General features: G+C 36.4%; 2 protein-coding genes across 4 annotated transcripts; one reads left to right on the top strand and one right to left on the bottom strand.

The window, feature by feature from the left end:
* Positions 1-2,948: 2,948 nt before the first annotated feature.
* LOC122281543 (probable polygalacturonase) lies at positions 2,949-6,887 on the top strand. Of its 3 annotated transcripts, none has more exons than XM_043093117.1 (6): positions 2,949-3,231; positions 3,837-4,172; positions 5,060-5,180; positions 5,309-5,483; positions 5,714-5,784; positions 6,049-6,887. In XM_043093117.1, the coding sequence occupies exons 2-6, from the start codon at positions 3,840-3,842 to the stop codon at positions 6,756-6,758; spliced, it is 1,410 nt and encodes a 469-aa protein (XP_042949051.1). In that variant the 5' UTR covers positions 2,949-3,231; positions 3,837-3,839; the 3' UTR covers positions 6,759-6,887. The 3 variants fall into 3 exon arrangements, with proteins under 3 accessions (XP_042949051.1, XP_042949052.1, XP_042949049.1); XM_043093118.1 differs by lacking the exon at positions 2,949-3,231 and adding an exon at positions 3,533-3,718; XM_043093115.1 differs by lacking the exon at positions 2,949-3,231 and having other exon boundaries at positions 3,726-4,172.
* A 208-nt stretch (positions 6,888-7,095) lies between these two features.
* On the bottom strand, positions 7,096-11,908 carry LOC122281544 (mitogen-activated protein kinase homolog MMK2-like). The gene is made up of 6 exons (XM_043093119.1): positions 11,421-11,908; positions 10,417-10,546; positions 9,654-9,791; positions 9,188-9,520; positions 7,761-7,944; positions 7,096-7,649 (listed from the first exon to the last, which is right to left on the bottom strand). The coding sequence occupies exons 1-6, from the start codon at positions 11,600-11,602 to the stop codon at positions 7,477-7,479; spliced, it is 1,140 nt and encodes a 379-aa protein (XP_042949053.1). The 5' UTR covers positions 11,603-11,908; the 3' UTR covers positions 7,096-7,476.
* Positions 11,909-18,288: the final 6,380 nt, after the last annotated feature.

Genomic DNA, 18,288 nt, shown 5'->3' with positions numbered 1-18,288 from the left:
TTTTAGACCAGCCCACCTAGTGATTTTGGCATGCAAATAAATTTCCAAGACTTAGAGGTAAACTTGTGAGGATTGGAGTTGACTGTACCCCACCAAAATTTGTGAAAGAGCTTGTCCAAATGGTTTGTGATTGTGTTTGGCATTCACATTATGGCCATGGTGTAAGAGGGGATGATGCAAGTTATAGTTCTGATCAAGGTAGTTCTCCTAGCCTGAGAAAGAATTTTTGTTTTCCAACGTTGTAGCCTTATTTGGATTTTATCAACGGTTTCCTTAAATAAGCCTTTTTTGTCAGCCCCAATAAAGAGAGTGAGTCCTAAATATCTAAGTTTGGGAGGGGCAATTTTTAGGTTCGAGGACCCTTTGATTTCTCATATGGTGCTGTTGGATGTATTACTGCTAAAATGCACAAAAGATATCAAAATTGATTCTCTAACCAGACCAGGAGGTGTATGTGTTTAGGCATTTTGCAAAGGATTGAGCGTTATGAGCAAAGGTTGTCCCAAAAAGGATGAGGTCATCAATGAAAAGGAGTTGTGAAAGAGTTGGACCTCCTCTTGAAAAGTTGATTCCCTCGCTTGAATTGTTACTCTCTTCTCTAAGGATCAATCTTGAGAGTACTTCACTGCCCATTATAAAAAGGAAGGAAGATAATGGGTCTCTTTGTCTAATGCCACAAGATGGATGTGTAAAACCAGTAGGGGATCCATTGATGATTATGGAGTAGGATACAGTTGGAAATGTATTCTTTTATCCGATTGATCCAGTTTTGATTGAAGCTTAGGTGGTTGAAAATAGAGAGTGGAAAGGACCATTTCATATAATCAAAGGCTTTTTCTATATCAATTTTAATAGTCATAAGTCATTTCTTACCTATTTTTTTCTTCAAAGAATGAAAAATTTCTTGAGCTAAGATTGTGTTTTCTTAAATTAATTGTCTAGAAACAAAAGCTATTTGGTAAAGAGAAATAATACTTGTGAGAATCACTTTGAACCTATTAGTAAGAATTTTTGCAATTATTTTATAACAAACATTTGACAGGCTAATAGGGTGGAAATGATGAGCAGTATTGAAATTATCGATCTTTGAGCCAAGAGCTGCGTCGACTCTTCATCATGTTGGTATTCCAACTTACTTGAGAGAGAGGACAACATGCATGCATGCATTCATTTAGGCATTTAAATGACTATTTCTACAAATTGTGTAAGTTTACGACTAATTTATTTGCGATAATAAAAATGATATAGAGATATAAATAAGAGTAATGCTATATATAATTTTGAATTGTGTAATTTTTGTATATTTTTATTAAAAAAAAAAGTGATAGCCATCATTTAAAAATAAAATTTTTATGTAGTTTTTAGATTTACTAATTTTTTTCAAAAGAAATATGTTGGAACTGTACATTCTAAAACTATAAATATAATTTTTCTATAAACAATATAAAAATTATACTTTCTCGTTAATTTTCCGTAAAACCCTCCCGGGTAAACGTATAAAGACTCATATATATTTATTTATGAAATTCATATACACAAGCTAATTTATAGATGATCATCACGATCGAGCAAAAAGTAAAAGTGGGATTCGTGGAATGCACTAGAGAGATTGAACAGAATCCAATCCACGATGCACTAGCTTGGGTAATGATCCTCATATATTAATTAATGAATATACTAAACGTTGTCCCCATAAATATATGCCTTACTAGTCCTTAGTGTGACCCTATTATTTGAAATCATCATTTTTATATATCTATCATGTTTTGGGTCTGTCTCTGGGTGTGGGGTTTAAGGTTTAAGAATTGAATTCTGTTACCTCCATAAATAAATTATATAAAAATAATTTCATAAATTGATGTAATTTTATTTAATTTATTAGATTTATTTTATAATAAAAATAATTTTATAATTTGATAAACTATATCTAACCCTATTAGTTTTTAAAATTATTTTTTTATAATTTTTTTTATGAATAAAATATTTTTCTTAATAATTAGTGATAACCACGTGTACTCGAATATGAAACAGAGTGACAAGAATAGTTGGGTGGTGACAGTATGTGCATCTTGTGATCATCACCTTGTCTATGCTTTCTCTTTCCCTCCACGTCCGTGAAGGGATTCGCTGTTGCCAACAGCCTGTTGGTGTGAGATAAAAGAATATTGGTCACGGGTTGCAAATGCCACATGACCACACATACATACACACATGTTCTGACAACCTACCCTGACGCCTGAGTACTACTGTGTGGCGCCCCCACCCACTCTATTCCCACCTCATTCTATTCCACAAACTAAGAACTAAATGGGGATATTACCATTCATTTTATAAAATAAATAATATTTACAGTCAAAACATATAAATGATATATATTAATTTTTGTGAGTAAATATGTTATTTATATATAAAAAATTAATTTTTTAATAATAATTTTTATTCTTTTTTAAAAGAAATGCATGTGATATTTACATAATTTAAGACTATATCTAACATTATTTTTTTAATGAAAAAGTATTTTTACAATATAATTAAGTAATGAATTGGTAATGTATTTGTACTCCTCAAATAATTTTGTTCTCTTTCATTTATATTAAAATTCAATAATATTAATGAATAATTTTATTACAAAAATAAAATATAAAAATTGATAAAATTAGAAAAGCATGATATATGCGTTTATGGAGAAAAGGATTTCCCTTTTCGTAAAGAAGATTGTAGATAATGCATGTACGCATGATAGCCATCCTGTTGAGGACGATGAAAATGATGGAAGCCATCTAGTTAGCAACGTAACTGATCTCATTGAACTCTTACCTGCAATGAACAATATGGATAAAGTTTTATTGTTGATTATATATATAAATATTTAAAACGACACTAAATAAATAATAAATACTATGAATTCAGACAAAAGTTTAAAGGACGTTGATTTCATCGAAAAGAGGACAGTTACGTTGAATGGTTTTCCAATTGACACAATTTCCGGGGATGAGGGATCGTCGACACAAACAAAAGGCACGGAAGAAACGGTTTGTGAGAACTGACTATGAATGAAGCAGGCATAGACGTTTTAAGCCTCTCGACGTACAAGACGTGGGGTTTACTTTCCATGATTTTATAGCTCTCACAGGCTGTGGTGGTGTTGTGGATAAGCTTTTCCGTAGTTCTCATTTTATTCTTGGTGGTGAAAATACACCTACGTGCGTTGCTTGGAAGCCCCATCTTGAGGTCACAATCCCACTTCCTTTTTCTTTTTTCGTACGTATCAGAAATGAATTAAAATAGACGGTTGCTTGTGCTTGATCTTTACAATTTGCTTGTAAACTTTGTTAAATAATTTCTTCAAACTCAAATGTCCTTAAGTCTGTTTGCTTTGCATCTTCTCTGTGATGGTTTATTACCGTTTTCAAAACGTCTTTTAGATGTCTTTCAAAGACAACATGCGTGATGTATTTTCCCTGTTTTCTTAAGCATAAAGAGAAATTACAGAATATATGTATGATGGCATCCTCACCAACCTCTTGGTTTTATATTTATAATTTTCCCTTCTTTTTCCATCCACTTTGAGATCGAACAATGGCTTAAAAAGGTTTAAAAAAATTATAACGAAATTCACCTACTACAAATGTAACATTAATTTTATAAATATATATATACGCTCACTGTCTCTGCAACAAACCAGAAACCCACCTACATCATCCATCCCCATATTTAGGTGCATATATATCTCTTTTCATATCCTCTCTTGCTCTCCCATTTTACGGTTCTCTCTTTGTATTGTCAAGTAAATCCCATAAAGAACTTTCTCTTCTTCCCCTTTGATATTCTCACAGGTAATGGAGGTTGTATTAGTACTGGCTCTTGTGGTTTTACTTGGCACAACTGGTGTTGAAAGCCGAACAGCTCAGGTTTATGAATACTTTGAGTACCCGGCAATGAGTTGCAGAACTCACTCTGCATCATTGACGGACTTTGGAGGGGTTGGTGACGGAACTACATCGAACACCAAGGCTTTTCAGGCTGCCATCGATCATCTTGGGCAGTATGCATCGGACGGTGGCTCACAGCTCTTTGTTCCTCCAGGAAAATGGCTGACTGGGAGCTTCAATCTCACAACCAGCCATTTCACACTATACCTCCACAAAGATGCTGTTCTTCTTGCTTCCCAGGTTAGTTCCTCCCAAGACTTCTTGTGGGTTAAATGAATCTTTCTCTTTAGGGAGATGCTTGAAACAGAATTAATCCTAATTGTAAAATTTATGAGGTTATATAGGAATGTTTTAGAAATGAGTTTGGCATGCAAATTTCATTTTTTTGCTAGGCCCAAAAAAAAAAACAGAATTCATACAAATTGGAACATAACACCATCACTTAGGGGAGCAATGAAATGTTCAGTAAACCAGAGCAAGTCTGCTAGAGTTCACATGCTCAAATGGCAGGGCAACCATGCGAAACATTAGGAACTGGAGAAAGCCGGTGTCCTTGTGCTCCAATGCCAGGGCCACATAGGTAAACCATTAAATCGGATGGTTCACCCGACATCCAAGTCATTTTAGTGGTAGAAGGTTGTGGGCCAAACTTGGAAAAGTTCATTTTGCTTGGTGTTAACAAAACTAGAGAGGCCTAGCGGGAAAACGAACTCAGTCACGGGCGTAACAGATTCGCTGTCCAGGCCGAACTAGAGCCTGCCCCCACCAAAAAGTCGATTTGAGATGAAAAACCTAAAGCAAATATGGCAAGTAAAACTTTGGTACTTATTTTCAGTATAGGTTGTAGTACGAAAAGCGATTAAAAACTGTAGAAAAAGCCAATTCTAATTACTTGAAAAATCACCCATAACTCCAAAGTTTCAATGCTCATAAAACATCTGCTTTTGGCTGCTTATACCCTCATTGGCTTTTCTTTTTGTCCCTCGGTGGTTGACTGATTGAGATCATGAACAGAAACTGAATTAATTCTTAAGAGCTTAAGATATCAGAATTAGGTGAATTTATTTATTTCAAAAGGGCTGATTTTTTTTTTTTTTTTTTCATTTATATTTTCACAACTGGATTAGGATGAGAGTGAATGGTCAGTGATTGAACCTCTGCCATCCTATGGTCGAGGAAGGGATACAACTGGTGGAAGGTTCATCAGTCTTATCTATGGAACCAACCTCACTGATGTTGTACTAACAGGTATGTATCAGGGATAGTTATTTGTAACAGAATGATAACTGCTTAGAAAAAAAAAAAAAAAAAAACTACTATGAAATTAAAATTATGAAATCATGACTGTGAGCAAATGAGGTCCATTTTTGTACCAGGGGACAATGGCACTATTGATGGTCAAGGTGGTCTCTGGTGGGAGAAGTTTCGCAAAGGAGACCTGAAGTACACCCGTCCGTACCTTATTGAGATAATGTACTCTGAGAATGTCCAAATATCCCATCTCACTTTGATAAATTCTCCATCATGGAACGTCCATCCTGTTTACAGCAGGTTCTCCTCCTTTCTATCAGCGTAAAACTTGCATCGGTTTTGCTTCTTCTTCTTCTTCTTCCTTTTTTTTTTTTTTTTTCCCGTGTCTCTGGCTAGGTAGACCTATATGTTATTATCATACTTCCTTATTCAGTATGTCTATGAAATTTCTTTGATGACACGATCTAGCACAAAAAATTTCTTCCTTTTTGTTTTAAGATTGTTGATCAGTATAAGACAATGCAATGCAGCAATGTCCTTGTTCAAGGCCTGACCATTCTTGCACCAGTGACATCTCCAAATACTGACGGGATCAACCCAGGTAAGAATGTGAATGTACATATTGATTACTGGTTGAAGGAAGCATGCTAGATAATGTAGGTACAGTTTAGCAACAATACAGACTTAAATGTACATACAAGCATGCTCCAGAAAGTAATACAAGTATTTTCAAGTTTCTAACCAGATGAAGCTAAAAGAGAGATATTTTCCCCAAATGATCAGAATAAAACAAATTAGAGTGAGAATGCAGAATGTAATTGTGATTATCATGATAAGGACTTGATTTTTTATTTGTTTCGTCCAGATTCCTGTACAAATACCCGAATAGAGGACTGTTACATTGTATCTGGGGATGATTGTGTAGCTGTTAAGAGCGGTTGGGATGAGTATGGTATTGCTTATGGAATGCCCACCAAGCAGCTGGTAATTAGACGGCTCACATGCATTTCTCCTGACAGTGCTGTGATTGCACTAGGAAGCGAGATGTCCGGCGGGATCCAAGATGTAAGGGCCGAAGACATTGTAGCCATCAATTCAGAGTCAGGAGTAAGGATCAAAACTGCAGTAGGAAGAGGTGGCTTTGTAAAAGACATATATGTAAGGGGGATGACCATGAAAACCATGAAATGGGCCTTTTGGATGACAGGGAATTATGGGTCGCATGCAGATGATAACTATGATCCTAATGCACTTCCTGTGATCCAGAACATTAATTATCATGACGTTGTCGCGGAGAATGTAACAATGGCAGCTAAATTAGAGGGAATTTCCGGTGATCCATTTACTGGAATTTGCATATCAAATGTTACAATTGAACTGGCAAAGAAAGCAAAGAAGGTACCATGGAACTGTACAGATATTGCTGGGATTTCGAGTGGTGTGGTCCCACGACCTTGTGATTTGTTGCCAGACCAAGGCCAGGAGAAGATGACAGCATGTAATTTCCCAGAAGACAGCCTTCCAATCGATAATGTTCAAGCTCAAATTTGTACTTACAAGAGGAAGTATCTGTGACACTGCATTATTGCTTCTATACATAGGAACTTAAGCTCCTGTGTGAAATTAAATATGCCATCCTTGTTCAGGGTTGGCACTTATTAAACCAATCTGACCAATGAAATTAGCTGTTTCGATGGTGAAAAATGCATACCGTTCTCATACATCCATACAAAAAATACTAATCTAAAGCGTAGGTTTCTTTTTAATCCTGAAAATACATGTCAAATGTATCTTGCACCAAATTTGGTAATCGTCAGTTCTATGTATAAACTTTGTTGAGCGAGAGCATAGAATCTTAAGGTTGAAGCAATAATAGCACTAGTATTACGACTGCAAAATATCATTTGCAAGATTTAAGCAACACAGGCACACAGAAACATCTTCATATTATTCAGCTCCATGGAATACAGCATCCATATTTTTTGTACCAAACCCTGTCCTAACATTCATGAGAAAAAGCTCCAACATTTGTTCTTTTTTCTTTTTTCCTATCAAACTGGCTTCAACTTCGCTTTCCAGATCCAACAGCTCATATAGGAACCAAGTGCACAGTCCGCTTGGGGTTTTTCCTGATTTCTGAGGGACCCCAGTTCCCTTAGACAAAATGTGTTACAGTTCCTTGTATCTCTGATGCTATTGTATCCACTCCAGCAAATGAGATAAAATTATACCCTATTTTGAGGGAGCAATTTTTTTCCTTACTACATCTCCACTGAATGTGCAAAGCATTCTCCTAATGGGTTGGGTCAGGGTTGAATTTGACTGATTCCCTCCAGATGAGCTCTTTGATGTGTTCTTCAGTACAAGATGGTTGCTCAAAATCAAAACTGAACGGCCTAGGGCAGACAGGCTCATCGTTGATATCATGAAGAGATGACATGTACGGGTGACAAAGTGCCTCTTCAACTGCAAACAGATTCAGAAGCATAATATCATACCTTTGGGAAAACTGAAAGATTTGAAACATAGTCAAAAGGTAGAGTTGCACTCTGTCAAAACTGAACTTGTTTATTGTACCTGTAATGCGTTTGTTGGGATCAAAGACAAGCATTTTTTCTAGCAGATCCAAAGCCCCAGGAGACATTCTAGGGAATCTAGAAGAAAACTGTTGCTTCCGGTATTGTGGAAGCTGCCTAACATATCTTCGAGCATTATCACTTCGGAGAAATCCAAGGCTAGCATTGTCAGGTGATCCCAGTAACTTAAAGAAAGAAAGAAAAAAAAAATACTCAGCATATGTACAATGTTAAATCTTACAATCATCAAAATATAGAGAAGTTTTTCTTTATAGGATGTCTTCTCCTCTATTCTTGTTAAAAGCTTTACTTACCCAAAAAGGATGTTCCAAAATATTTTATAATTTCTTAGAGTGAGGATGAGATTAATGGTTTGGCTTCGCAAACATTTCATCCCATCTCATCTCAACGTCCAAATACCATTCAAACACAAACATTTTTCAATTTCAAATTTTCAACTTTTTCATCTAATCATTACCTAATCATTACGACTTTCCCAAACTTCCAAACAAAACACAAAAAACAATTCAACCTTTTCAAATCTCAAAACAAAAATAATATTAAAAAATTATATTCTAACCCTCTTTTTAACTTTATAATTTTTTATTCAACCTTTTCTCTCTCCTTTTCCAAAATGCCATAAAAATCTTAACTCAAACTATTTTACTACCATTCACAAATTATATCACTACTATTCACAGATTTCTCATCTCATTTCATCTGTGTAACCGAATGAGGCCTAAGGGGATTCTAGGCAGTACGCAAGACAATATATATACACAACCTTCAAAACCAGAGCCAGGCCCAATCAGATGCAAACAATGCATCGAGGTGGCACCCAAGATCAAAGTGATTGCAATACATCAAACTATAAAGCATGTTCACAAGTCAAGTGACAGAGAGACTGCCTCTATCACCTGGTATTAATCATATTAGGGGTGATTTAAAAAAAAAAAAAAAAAAAAACACAAAAACAAAAAAGAGAAAAAGAGAGTTAAAGAATGGGCAGAGACTGATGGCCTCGGGTTCTAGTTTGGAGGAATCATAGTATTTGTGAGCACATTATAAATCAGGTATGACCAGGTGCCTCCACTTCAAGATGGTGGTTATCCCATCCAGCAAAATCAAGTCCACTGTGTGTTTATTTAGGAAGGAAAAAGAATATGGAAGTGATTAAACACTGCATGACCAGAGTGAGAATCTCACAGAGAGGGAGAGAGAGGGGAGAGCGATATACATCAGAATTAACTCATTAAAGAAAGGAAGGGGGGTCTATACATCTGGACCAAATTGGTCCTCTCTGGTTGAGTATTACTCTATCAATTATGATGAGAAATATCATAATTAATCAAGTAAAACACCGGAATCAATTAATAATACTGGAGCTTTAGCGGATATCAACTCACACTGAAGACCAAAAAACCATACCTCTGTAATTAGCCTCAGCTGGTGAACATAGTCTTTCCCAGGGAACAAAGGTTCTCTAGTCACAATTTCACCGAGTATGCAACCAACTGACCATACATCAATAGCAGCAGTGTACTCTGAACAATTAAGAAGCAATTCTGGCGCTCGGTACCAACGGGTGACAACATACTCGGTCATAAAGTCCGTTTCAGAAGTTGTCCTTGCCAATCCAAAGTCTCCAATTTTAAGGTCACAATTAGCATTGAGAAGCAAATTACTTGGCTTGAGATCACGGTGCAGAACATTGGCTGAGTGTACGTATTTCAGTCCTCGTAACAGCTGGTATAAGAAGTACTGCAAAATTTTCATGATGTATAAATTCCATTCACATTTTTCAAGGCCAAGCAAGGTACTGAAATGAAAGAGTTTGGATTGTGCAAAGAAAACAATGAGGTATCAAGTCCCAAGCAGTTTGTTGGTGCCAAACCTGACAATGATCATCATTAAGTGGTTGGTCAGAACGAATAATCTGATGAAGGTCAATGTCCATTAGTTCATATACAATGTACACATCATTGAAGGCCTCCTTTTTTGGTGGTCGTATGACATCCTTGATGGAAATAACCTGGGAAAGAGGAAAAGCCGACGAATAATTCCACATACATCAAACTAAAATATACTTTTTTTTTGTCTTATTGGTGAAGCTACCTGACAAGGCAATAATTCTATAATATTGACTACCATAGTTGCTACCATGATTCTGCATAATTGATCCTGTAATATTTACTTTCATTGTATAGCTAATTGTATAGATGGTAACGCAGCTGTATGTACTCATAGTTGACATTTGTAAACTCCTCTATAAATCAATACAATAACCTCACGTATGAGGTAGGCTATTTCTCTACACCGCCTAGTTCGTTGAGTTGCAGTTAGGCCACCTTTTTATGTCAAAAAGACTGTTTAATCAAGTATTACAAACCTCCATGAGATCTTAGCAAGAATGAGCATGATAAAAAGGTTAGCTAAGGCATCTGTGTAAAATGTATTTGCTAATTCATTGAAAGGACTTCCGACTTTGAACATGGGATACTTAGTATAGCATTTACAACACCTTCTATGCCATTTTTCCCATAGGCATGACCTTAGACGATGACAATAGATGGCTTAGGAACTATTCCATGTCCTAAATGCATTTCCAGAATCATAAAGATAAAGAGTTTAGTAATCATGAAGGTAACCATACTTACATTTTCATGGTTCATGTGGCTAAGAAGCTTGATTTCTCTCAATGTCCGCTTGGCATCTATTATGTTGTCAAATGCATTACCAATCTTCTTTATGGCAACCTCCTGATGTGTGTCTGAATTCACAGCAGCACTGGACAAAGAGAACTTTTGTTATCGAGCGATGCCTTAATCAAACATAGAACTCGTCAAGTAAATGAACAATCCCTTTCTTTTGAAGCTTCTTAAGCTGAGCATTAGACTAGGATATTCTAGAAAACACATGGCGAGTGGGAGGAGGGCATGGAAGCCACATTTGCCAAAGTTCCTATTTCCAAGTAGCAAATAACAGAAAAGAGAAACATATCTAAGGAATAAGCATAGAATCCAACAATATGGACTAGTAACTACCAACAAAATTAGATCAAGACACGCAAGGTCGGTACCGACAAAATACAAAATGTAAATCACGCAATATTGGGTTACTGAGTTAGTAAAATCCATGCTTTTTCTGTCCTCTAATAGGAGATATACATCATAGCAATACTTGACTTTAAGAGAATATATTAAATCATCTTCGCAACAACATAAGCTTGAATAATACATGAATGTCCACTAAAATCACGAGTGTCAACTGAGAGAACTGTGAACATCAGCGAGAGCGAGAGATTAGAACATATTTGCATCGTAATTACAATAAAAGTATACGTGCACAACAAGCGCTGTGTTTGCTACCTTGAACCAGGCAAAGTTCTACTCAATGCTACCCACGCACGCACGCACGCATATTCATACATGTATGCATACATGTATGTATGTGTATGTATATATATATATATTTCATAAATTCCACTTAAACCTCCTTAAAATGAAAGCAAAAGTTTTACACGAGCACATCAATCTACATTATATCAACCTTGAACCTCACCCACCCCAGATAGAAAATAAAGGTAACGCCCCCCCCAAAAAAAAAAAAAAAAAAAAAACGAAAACAAAAACTCGAATCAAGATTCAGTCGAAAGTCTTACCAGACAATACCATAAGCGCCTCTACCGATTGGACGAATGGGAGGCACGTACTTTGCGGAGACCTCGAACAAGTTCCCGTACACATTGTATTGAACGTATCGACCACCATGCGTGAGCACCCTTTTGATTGTACCGCCCGTTGAAGCACCAGCAGCGCCAGAGCTTGACTCCTTGGTAGCCATGCCAAAGTTCAAAGTTCGCACCCACAAATGAAACTGGCTCCTCTGTAACTCCTTTTATTTCTCTTCTTCAAACACCCAAAAGCGGTATTTGGTGGCTAAAATTTGACAAAGTGTGAATGCAGTGCATAAATGCAAAGTTCCTCTTTCCCAACGCTTTTCATCTGAAAATGGTTTGAAAATCCGTGAACTGAAGGAGACATTTTCAAATATAATGTTTCCAATAAATATATCGTCCCCATCTCTATAAAGTATGGACGCGTGAATCCGTTGACCGTAGATACTAGAGGGACCTATTCTAATCAGCGTATCATCGAGAAGATTTTTTAGCTATTCAATTATTTTAGAAAAATTCCACTCATCTCCATCATATATCATTTTTTATTTTTTTTATTTATCAAATGTATAATATATATATATATATATATATAATAATAATAAATAAATAAATACTACTAATTTAACAAGAAAAAAAATAAAAAATAAGTGTGGTGTGTTGTCCAGAGAATAGTAGAATGGCTCATATTTTTAAATATTACACAAAAATTAATACATTAATTTAACCAAAGTAGATTTCATAAATTATATAAAATTACTTCAGTTTCCAAGTTTACTTTTATGCCACTTATCAATATGATTATATATTAATTTTAACAAATTAGTATGAACGAAAGTGGTCCACCATGTTTAAGGTCTTGAGTTTACATACGTAGACAGCAACCAAATCACAAAGCTCGTGTTTTGAAAGGTGTAAATAACAAATAATAATAATAATTATAATTAGTTTGTTGGATACGTTACCATTTCAATATGAGGAAGAGGAAGAAGAATGTAATCCACGCTATGCATGTTCACATTTCCTTTTTTGACTCTCATACAGTTCTTACTTCTTAGATCAAACTTTTACATATTCTTTATCTCCACAATTTATATAATATATTACCAGTCTCTCTCAATTAACTTTGACATATTTTCCCCAGGCCACAACTTGTTAACACCTATTATATTTTAATCCAAGCAAATATATATGACCAGTTCTCCCCTCCAATATCCCATTGACAACTGCATTTCTCATCATCAATATTGTGTTTTGAGATTTGAATCACTATTTCCATCATTCCATGCCCTTTTCTATAAAGTTTCTTTGACATCTACTTCTGTTTGGAAGCGTGTCATCCTTCACAGTAGAGCAGGAAGAAGTCTCTGCTTTTCCGAGGGTAAAACAGAGCAGCCAAAGAATGAAAATAAACGTTTTACGTACATTTATATACATGGAAAGAGAGTTTCCAAACATGCCTATACAGTGATCTAGAAGTAAACGAGCATAGTTCATGGGATGGGAGCAAGCTTGACCCTTTTTCTGGAGTTGGGGGTTGCAGTCACGGGATTTTTGGCTACTTTTTCTTTTGTGTTTTAGAGAGGCCTTTCGGTGCCAGGCGTCGTTTTTTATGGGCAGTTTGTGGCAAGCGATTGGTAGCTGGACAATGGCTCATAACGTTGGTCGGGCTCACATGTCTATGAGCTTGAAATTTGAGGAAAACATAGGTTAACATAACGAAGGTTTGTACATATTAGTGTATATATTTGTATCTTAGCATATCTCTAAAAATATAGTGCTACAATTTTCAATCTTGAAGAAAAACTTCTATATTTTAGACTCACATATTATAATTAGAGGCATCTAAAATATTATGAATAGGAAGAATAATGTTGTCAAGGTTGGAAAAAGAGTGAGGCATATTGCTGGAGGTTTTTTATTTTTTATTTTTTTGGGATCAACGGTCAAAGGTTTGACAGTCAACAGGTCAACGGGCTGGGGTTGGATTGGGTGGATGTGGACAGGGTACAAGTGAAAAATAAAGACAGTAGGGCTTGGAAGGCTTGGCTTACTTGGACTGGGCTGTGCTCGAATGGGCGGAATGAGGTTGGGAAGCTAATGGATAGGTTGGGCACGTGGGGTGCATGGATCGACGTGCAGAATTACTGAGCAGCATGGGGGGGACCATGTGGCAGCAGAGCAAGATGTGGTTGACACAATAACGTTGATAAAATTCTCAGGACTTCTCTCAGGATCGGATTTAAGGAAAACAGAGTGATAAACCACCGAAAATTGGTGATAAGACTAATGTCAAGTGCAAAAGGAAAGCCCATTGATATTGGAATGAGAAAACACCAGAAAAAGGCCGTGCATGGACAGAAAGAAATATAAAAACTTTGACGAATGGCTGTGATACCATGTTGAAATAGAGAGAGTTCTAGAGAATTGTATTATTATGTATTTTTCAAACTATATAAAGGAGGTCTATATATAGTTGAATATGGTCAAAGTAAATAAAAAAATACAACTAATCGGAAAGATTCTAACCTAGCATAATTACAAGAAATTATGGATATGATCTAATATTCTAGAGATATTCTAAGATATAAATAAATTCTTGCACCTAAGCAACAAGATGGTGAAAGTGTTGATGTGTTTGCCTGCCGGCATGAAAATTGACATAGTATTCATTATAAAATATTGTCTTGGTTTATCAATACTTTTGTTCCATCCAGTCATAGCCTGCTTCCCAAGCTTGGTAATGCTAAAATTGCTTGGGATTTTCTTGCTAAACACTACAATTGCACTAATGATGCTTTGTTGTAGTTTCAGCTTGAAACTAAGCTTTATCAAATGCGTTAGAAATCAGGTCAGTCCATTGTTGATTTCTATTCTCAAGTTAATAATCTTTGGGAACAGCAGTCCGCTGTAGATCCCCAACTCAAATGTTCTGACAACATTGAGTTGTTTGCCACCTACGGTGATCGTCTTAAGTTTATGCATTTTATGATGGCACTTCGTGAGGATTTTGAATATACTCGAGCCTCTCTTTTGCATCGCACACCTCTTCCCACTCTTGAAACTGTAGTTGCTAAACTTATTTTTGAAGAGAATTGTCATTCCACCATGCAGATACAAACTCAAGATTCAGTTGTTGCTACCCATCCCTAAGACTACATTTGGGTCTTCTCCAACCTCGAGCAGTTTTCCTTCTTAGTCCTCAAAGACTGTCTTCTGCAAATATTGCAAACATCTGGGTCAATTTATTACGGAATGTCAAAAATTGCAAAACAAAAATCAGTCTTGGGCACCCTTGTTGCAAGTTGTTGTAGTGGCTCCAACTGCTCCTTCTGCTCAAGTCTGCTACTGAGCCTTCTTCAGTATCCACTCCTCTCACTGCTGCTGACATTGAGGCATTAATTCATCAGGTTTTATCCTAGTCTTCTAGTGCTTTGTCTGTCACCTCAGGCACATCTCCTTAGTTTTTTTATTCTGCATGTTATAATCACATGACTTCTGATTCCACAATTTTTTCACAAAAATCTACTTTGTCACCCAATCCTATCATCTATACTGTTGATGGTTCTCATTTATCTGTTAGTCAAATTGGGTCCATTTTCTCTCCCACCTTATCTGTTGACAACACCTATCTTATTCCCAACTTATCCTTAAATCTTTTTTCAGCTGGTCAACTTTGTAAATTAGGTCTTAAGCTTACCTTTTTTAATGCTAGTGTTGATGTGCAGGATCCACAAACAAGTCAACTTATTGGGATAGGCCGTAAGATTGGACATCTGTTCAAGCTCGCTTCTTTATAACTTCCATCCCATCTGTCTTGCTCCATTGTTGCTCTTGCCATCTCTTCCCATTTACAGAATTCTCGAATGGGTCATACCTCTATACCTTGTGTTCATCTTTTGGCCTCCCAAGGTCAGTAAAGTTCTATAAAGTTTGAGTCTTTTGATTGTGTCTACTGCCAACTTGAAAACAAACTCATTTTCCTTTTAATATAAGTTAATCTTTTGATTTGATTCACTCTAATATCCAAGGTCCTTCACCCACTCCTACTGAGGGGGGATCTCATTATTTTGTTATCTTTGCCTATGATTATTCTCATTATATATGGCTATACTTGTTACAACATCGATCTGAGCTTGTTTGTGTTTACCAAACTTTTCACAAAATGGTCCAAACTCAATTTTATCGTGCCATTAAAATTTTTCATTCAAATAATGCCATGGAATACAATGACAAAACTCTCCTTGAGTTCCTGAATCAACAAGGCACACTATCACATCATTCTTGTCCCTATACCTCTCAACAAAATGGTCGTGCAGAATGAAAACATCGTCATATCGTTGATACTGTAAGAGCTCTTTTACTTTCTACTTCTTTACTTGAAAAGTTTTGGGGTGAAGCTGCTCTTACTACTATATATACAATCAATCAGGTATCCTCACTTACACTTCACAACAAATCTCCTTATTAGCTTCTCTATGGTATGATTCCTAACTATTCCTTATTTCGCATTTTTGGTTGTCTGTTTTGTTACTCTTTCTTCTCATGAATGGACTGAACTTAAACCTTGTTCTAGGTTATGCTATTTTCTTGTTTATGGCTTAACTCATAAAGGTTATCGTTGTTACGATCCTATCTCCAAACGTCTTCGAGTCTCTCGTCATGTGGAGTTTTGGGAACACAAACCATTTACTAGTATATCCCCATTCTCCCCTTCCTTATCTACTCACTCACTCATATTCACTGATCCATTTATTGCTCTATTTTATGACTTTTCTGCAAAGATTCCGAGCTCCTTGGACCGTTCTTCTATTGCTACACCCAATCTGGTTGATGCGTTTGATGGACCACCTGCCACACCACCCATTCCTTAGTCTTCTCCATTCCCTGAACCTCGTCATTTCAGTCTGGTAAGTGTTCTTCATACTCATCTTTGTGATTATCATTGTTTCTCTGTCCTTGCCACCTTCCATAAACCTCATAATTATCGTAAGGCTTGTACTGACCCTCTCTAGTAGCAATCTATGTTTGATGAATTGAATGACACATACTTTGGGATTTGGTGGACTTGCCTCATGGTAAAGCTGTAGTGGGCTGTACGTGGATTTATAAAATCAAGACTCAAGTAGATAGATCAGTTGAATGCTACAAGGTCTACTTGTTGCAAAGGGGTTCACCCAAGAGTACGGGATTGACTATGAGGAGACTTTTGCTCCTATTGCTAGACTTATCTCTGCTAGATCTTTGCTTGCAGTTGCTGCTATCCGGCGTTGGAAAATTTTTCAAATTGATGTTAAAAATGCCCTCCTTAATGGTGATCTTACTGAAAAAGTTTACATGTAGCCTCCACCTGGCTATCAGCATCCTCCACATAATGTTTGTCGTCTTCAACACGCACTTTATGGGCTCAAACAAGTTCCTCGAGCTTGGTTTGAGAAATTTCAGTCAATAGTTTCTCAACAAAGTTTTCTTTCTAGCCCATATGATTCTGCACTCTTTCTTCGCATTATTGGAGCAGGTACTATCATTTTTCTTTTTTACGTAGATGATATGACTATTATTGGTGATGATATTGCTGGTATTCGAGATTTTCAAAATTCTTAGTCAAAATTTTGAGATGAAAGATTTGGAACATCTTAACCACTTCCTCGAACTTGAAGTTACTTCAAATTAGGATGGTTATTATCTTACTCAAGCCAAATATGCCTCTAATTTACTTTCCAAAACTGGGTTGACAGATAGCAAATTAGCCACTAGTCCCCTTGAGTATAATACTAAGCTTCCAGCCACTAACGATTCCCCACTTGCAGATGCAACACTTTATCGACAGTTAATTGGCAGTCTCATTTATCTTACTGTCACCAGGCCTGACATTTCATATGTTGTTTGTTTGGTCAGTCAATTTATGAGTGCACCTCGATCTACCCATTTTGCTGCGGTTCTTCAAATTTTATGCTACATCATGGGTACTATGTTTCATGGTCTACACTTCTCATCTCACTCCTCTCTGGAGCTATAGGTTTATTTTGATGCAAATTGGGCTGGTGATCCTACTGATCGTCGCTCCACCACTGGTTATTATTTTTTACTTGGTACTTTTTTGATTTCATAGTGTGGTAAGAAACAGTCCGTTGTTGCTTGTTCTAGCACTGAGGCTGAGTATCGTGCCCTTGCTGATACAACATCTGAACTTTTGTCGTTATGCTGGCTTCTGATAGATATGGGTGTTCCTCAATCTCTAAGTTCTCCTCTTCATTGTGATAATCGTAGTGCCATCTAGATTGCGCACGATGATGTCTTTCATGAGTGTACCAAACATATTGAGATTAATTGTCACTTCATCCACCATCATCTTCAGCAAGGTGTCCTCTAGTTACATTTAGTTTCTTCTGAAAATAATCTTGCTAACATTTTTACGAAATCACATCCACCTAGTCAACTTGGTGATCTTGTTTCTAAACTCCAGTTAACTTCACCACCAAAAGTTTGAGGGAGGAATGTTAGTTTATGTATTTGTATCTTAGAATATCTCTAGAATATTAGATCATATCCATAATTTCTTGTAATTATGCTAGGTTAGAATCTTTCCTATTAGTTGTATTTCCTTATTTACTTCGGCCATATTCAACTATGTATAGGCCTCTTTTGTATAGTTTGAGAAATACACAATAATACAATTCTCTAGAACTCTCTCTATTTCAATAGTACACAAATGTGTTGAAGTCACTATAACCTGAATATCCGATCAGTTCTAGTTAAGCTAGTGTCAAATCTGGATGGTTTTGCCAATCCCTGGTATCGGAGGTGGCTACAGACCACTAGTAGCCACCCACTAATTTTGTTTTTAGAGTTT

Source organism: Carya illinoinensis, chromosome 11, assembly GCF_018687715.1.
Source record: "Carya illinoinensis cultivar Pawnee chromosome 11, C.illinoinensisPawnee_v1, whole genome shotgun sequence".
Taxonomy (NCBI): Eukaryota; Viridiplantae; Streptophyta; class Magnoliopsida; order Fagales; family Juglandaceae; genus Carya; species Carya illinoinensis.
Note: the sequence above shows the minus strand (reverse complement) of the source record. Positions and strands in the feature narration are given on the sequence as shown.